We start from the raw sequence: 5569 nt of genomic DNA, 5'->3' as shown, positions 1-5569 counted from the left end.
GGACGAGCGGTGTGTCCAGCGCCTTTCAACGTGAGGTAAATGCTGGCGAAGTAATCGATGGCTCTTATGGGAGAAGAGATATTGAATGAAATAACCAGCCAGTTACATGTTGGTTGTTTTTCTTCCCTAAGGGATCTGTGTGGTGATGCATTTATAAAATTAACTGTGTATGATACAGACTTGTGGTGGAAGGCTTCACATCCTGACTTTTAGCTGATGTGCACAAAGTATTGCTTAGCCCGCCCAGTTTAGATACCACTATATCATATAAGTAAATAGGGGAACGAGAAATGGGAACAACCCTGGCAAATAGCGGGCTTACAAAGATAACATATTGCAGACTCAAGATAAGAAAAGATAAGAGCCAATTAAGCAAGAACAAGGAACTGAATATACATAGCAAGAACTTTTGAGAAAAGGGTCATGAAGTGGACAATCACTAGAGGGGGTTTAGGGACTACCACAGACCCCAAAGAAGCCCCTCAGAGACTTAAACTGCATGTGTAATGAGTATGCGAAAATGATAATTAGTTCCAGGGAACAGAATGAATATGTATATCGATTCTGGGAATTCTTATGCATATGTATGTAACTTTGTGATGTATACACGAATTGTAATCACATGCGTTTGCATGTTAGGTGGAATGATCCCCCATGCATCCAGCACTGCAGTAAAGGAATGTCTGCTTCCTAAAACTCCAGACTGAGTCTTAGAAGGTTCTTCTGACCGACTTTTATGGTAACGGTGATGTGCCAGTTGTTTAAGAATACAGCTTAGAGCTGTAGTAGAGGCAGTGAAGGATGCTAAGCAGCTAGTAAGTACCAGCCGCAGCCTGTGTAGTTAAAGTGCTCTTGTTGCATGTGTTCCTGCTTTGATGTTAGGCTGTTCCGTGTGTTTGTCAGGCCCTAGGTGAAGCGATGTTAGTGGTGTGCCCTCAGTTCATCCAGGGCATAGGTGCAGGTTGCTGTCAAAAATCACCTTTTCTCACAGCAAAAGGCGGATCGGGCCCCAATGCTGCTATTTTAAGTGCATTAGGGTGAATTTAAGTGTACTTCTAAGCCTGCATTTAATGCAGTTTTGGAATGAAATGTTTTCTTTTGGAGAAGTGCAACTGGGCTCTGCCTTCAACAGTTAGACGATGCAGAAAGTCATCTAAGTGGAGACTACTTAAAAATCAGTCTCTGATGTGTGGCTGCAGCAGATTTGTGACATTTTTATCTTTGTTCTGAGAATAACTTCGGGGTCGCTGTAGCTTAATTTCTTGAATTCTCATTGATTTTTAGGGCAAACTGAAACATGACTGATATAGATGACTCCCAGGCTTCTGGCTCGGATTGCCCTGATGCCCAAGAGCTAATACGCAGTCATCAGAAAGAGCCACATAAGGCACATGCATGTGAAACAGATACACGAATGGAGTGTTTACATTCAAGGCAGAAGAATGCTGCTCCTGAGGAGTCCTCAGATGAGTTTAACAGTATACATAAATCATCAGCTGCTTCAGCTGAGGTTTTACTGGACAGCTGTGATTCAGAAGTGTGAGTTTTTATCTTTAATCTAGAATTTTTCATGTGAAGAACCTGTGTCATATATCATAAAACTATACATTCTTTAGAAAATAAGTATCTTTTTTTCTTCTTGTTCAGTGATGTTTCTGCTACTAATAGCAGTGAGTACCATCCTAAGTGCTCTGTTGCACCTTCAAAGCAAAAAAGGAGATCTCGATCTTCAAGGCAACAAGCTGAATCTGTTGCAAGAGTGCGTGACAATGAAAGCTCTTCAGATTCTTCTCTGTCCCCTCCAAGTCCAGTGAAATCATTGGAAACTTCTAAGAATCAGAAGTCAAAATTCAATTTGAAAGCCATTTTTGCCTATCACTTCAGGGGAAAGAAGTTTAAGGCTGCTGCACACCGAAAGTACATGGGTGGCTCAGGGAAGAAGAAGAAGAAGAAAAAGTATGAGAGCACACAGATGCCTCTGGGGAGGCCACCACTAACAGCCTCACCTCAAGAGCAAAAGCGAAGGCTTCTGGACAGAGGTTTTCAATTCCCTTTTGTTGAAAAATATTATGGAAGGAAACATATTCCTTTAAAGATGGTTCTTGGCTATGAGGTGAGTCCTCTGTTTTGTGGGATAAACATACTATTTTTTTTAGTCTAAAAATAGTGAATTTAAACTGGCTATATTGTGCTTCTACCTGATGCGCTACAATAAAACAATGAAGCAGGTTTTTTTACTTCGGTAGACAGGACACTTGATGTTACCTGTTTAATACCTTTAAGACAAACAGCTAAAATATGGGTGTCAATGTAATATTACAATACAGTTCTCATAATATAAATGCTTTATAGTGGTATTTTTAAGATCTCATCTGATGTATTTTTTTTCTTTAGCAAGCAGCTGCAAAGGGATATTTTCAGTACATTGAAGTGCTTAAATATGAAGAACATCTTAAAAAAGCTTTAGAAGCCCTTCAAGCTAGTGAAGACTTAGAAAGAGAATGTCTGGTGGCACGGAAACACAAATATTTAGATGATGAAGGCCCCGTTTCCCCTATTCAGGAGGTGAAGTAAGTTCATCTTTGTATTTTTAGGTGGTATACAACTTGCTTTTTTGTTCTTAAATATAAATTTGTGTGTATACAGGTAGATGCATGACACCGCACTTCCCCAGCTCTTGGTCACCCCCAGCGTGTTTGCTGGCTTGGGGAGAGCATCAACACTGCTATAGTCACAAATCCAAAGCAGCACCATACAGGCTGCTGTGAAGAAAGCTAACCTCATCCCAGCCAGGTCAGCACAGTCTGCTACTCTTACAGTTGAGGAATTCAGGAGATAGTAACAGTTGCTTGTAGTAGCATGTGATTTTTCATGACAGTTGTAGGTATATCAAGTTCAGTTCCTATCCTGTGCTTTTAACCTATATCAACATTGTGTAATCCAAATGTGAGTATCCACTTATGAAAGAATTGTTTATTTTGGGTACAAAACTCTCAGCCACTTGGACTTCTGTGCTTGTAAATGTGACTTGAAACTTCTCATAGAATAAGATACTTGTCATCTGAAGACTGATCATTGTTTCAAGTGGTGATTTGTACCGTTTCATTGAAATATGTAGAAATGTTAAAAAAAAAAGTATTTCCTGAAGTTAATACCTCTATAGTTATCCCAAATAAAGTAGTAGAGTGTTTTATGGCAAAGACTAAAGGATATTTTTTTTATTTCCTTTTTACTTTATTAAGCATTGAAGTATCATCTTGGGTCTTTCTTTATGGTCAAACAGTTAACTTACATGCAATAAAGGGATCAGTAAATCAGCAAGAGTACTTAAGTCTTGTAAATGTACTTGGCACCTTAAAACTAGAAAGCCTGAAAGACAGTGTAAAGGTACAAAGCTGTCTGTCAGATACTATTCACTTTAGTAGTCACTTACACTGCTAATTTATGTGAGTTGGAAGTATTATGGTGAGCCTGTAAAACGAGTGACAATAATTAGTGTGCTCTTTTACAGAAGAGCGGAAGAAACAAAGTACTGTAGAATAAATGCAAGTCAGCTCATCCAGACACTCAATTCTTTGTATGAAATGAGTACTAGAAGACTTTCTGGGTTTTGGAACCAGTCCTCCCTGTGCCCCTTGTTGAAATGATAGTACTACAATAGTTTCATCTCTTTCTTGGGAGTCCTTTCTATCTTGAGAGAAACCTGTGGATGGTAGTGGAATTGAATTTCATACTTGTGTTTCATGGCAGCATGGAGATAATATTTCTCAGTTATAATCTTGGGACAAAAGCTGTGTACTTTTGTTACCTGAGGCGTATGCCCTTATGTTCTTGATTGTATTCTGCTTGTTTTCTAACTTGCTGACTTTCTAGCCTGTTTGCCAGTGTAATCCTAAGTATCTCTGTACTACTGCTTGTGCCTGTTACTAAATCTTTGTTCTGCTGCTAAACACTGCTTCTGTCCTGCCAGTGCTGCTAGTTGGGATGTAATTCTGCTGTCAGAAACTATCGTTTGAGAACAACCTTATGTAGAAGTAGTAGTATTTTACACCTGCAAGCTGTAGCACTTCCATACACCTTAAGAGAAACCAAGGGTTGTGGTAGGAAAATAATTCACACATTTTAGGCTACTGTAAAAGTACAGAGCTTGATTTGAATTTTTATATTTCAGTGATGATGGCGGCTTGAATTCTGATAATCAAGAAGACTTTGATGCCAGAGTAGTGGTGAGTAAATATTTCTTAACTTCAGAACTCTCTAACCTTCTTTCTCTTCTGAGATTAAAGAATTAGTAGCTAATGTTTTGAGTACTTAATTCTTGAGCATAGATCCAGAGTTAACTGTGTGATACCTGTGAATCCTCATCTGTAATTTAGAAGGAAGTTGTTCTGAGACTCTGTACTCTCCTCTTTGAAATAATGTGAAATGTATAAGAATTCTGGAGTTCTCTGAAGAGATTTTAAAGTTCGCAAAGTTGTAACCAAAATCTTAGCTTTTAAGTATCTCAAAACTAGACTTGTGAATACTTGTATCTTCCTTTTTTCTTAGGAGAACAGCTCTTTCATTATAAGCAGCAAAATTCCCAGTAAGAAAAAATCAAAGCCAGAAACGAAACGTGCAAAATCAACTGAAGTGATCGAAGTAGAGGAGGAAGAAGACTATGCTGCTGAGAACTCTGAGCTTCTGCAAGGTTCACCTCGGTGAACAGAAAACTAACAAAGGAGGTGGCAGCAGTCCCTCTTCAGATACCTTTTTCCTTGCCTGCTTGGTTTAAAACGTTGGTCTGAAGTCAGTGTTGAGCTATCAGCTACACAACCTAGTCAGATCTGGTTTAAGGTGAGTAGCTTGTGTGCAAGATGGGTACAAAACAAGACCAAAAAAAAAATAATCTTTTTGCTAAGCTTCTAAGTGTCTTCTGTGCTGTCCTGTATCAAGTGTATAATATCCTGGATTCAGTGGCTGGTAATCTTGCTGAAGTGCTACAAACTTGGCTTCTGTTAACCAATGGATCATAGAATTTATGTAATTAAAAGCAGGAAAACAAGTTCCAAATATTGTAACATAGCAGCAGCACAGTATAGAAAAGTGTATGCGTTTGCATGCGTACATATATATGCTCAAGTTAAAGGGCAGTTGGGATGCCTTTCTTTCACAGCTGACTTTTTTGAGTGGTACTTGAGAGATTATTTTTGTGTGTCTTACGGAAATGCAGGTTATGCTTTAAAATACTTCAACAGCTAAGTAAGGGTTGAAGACAGAATTAAAGCTTAATGCAAATCAAGTGCCAACAGTAAAAATGCAAAAGTGGTTAGTAAACTTTAGACAAAAGTTTATTGAAAAATATGCTTAATCCATTTGAATGATGATAAAATAAACGTGTGTGAGGTTGTCTGTTCCATGCGGAATAACTTTTCAGAAAACTAATTTCTCTGCTCCAGAATCTAATAATCTGAAGTTACAAGTTATATTTAAAATAACTGTAACAGCATAGTGAATCTTGGATTAAAAGATTTTTTCCCGTCTTGCACTCCTCTGTCCAGAATGGGTTCTGATGGGAACACGACTAAGC

At 38.4% G+C, this 5569-nt stretch overlaps 1 protein-coding gene across 1 annotated transcript; it reads left to right on the top strand.

Moving 5' to 3' along the window:
• The first annotated feature begins 1297 nt into the window (after positions 1-1297).
• On the top strand, positions 1298-4704 carry TAF1D (TATA box binding protein (TBP)-associated factor, RNA polymerase I, D, 41kDa). Its single transcript, XM_009700393.1, has 5 exons — positions 1298-1539; positions 1648-2113; positions 2395-2570; positions 4172-4226; positions 4549-4704. The coding sequence occupies exons 1-5, from the start codon at positions 1298-1300 to the stop codon at positions 4702-4704; spliced, it is 1095 nt and encodes a 364-aa protein (XP_009698695.1).
• The last annotated feature ends 865 nt before the right edge of the window (positions 4705-5569 follow it).

The sequence above is a fragment of the Cariama cristata genome, unplaced genomic scaffold (assembly GCF_000690535.1).
Source record: "Cariama cristata isolate BGI_N322 unplaced genomic scaffold, ASM69053v1 scaffold15425, whole genome shotgun sequence".
Lineage (NCBI taxonomy): Eukaryota > Metazoa > Chordata > Aves > Cariamiformes > Cariamidae > Cariama > Cariama cristata.
This window is presented reverse-complemented; position numbering and strand designations above follow the sequence as displayed.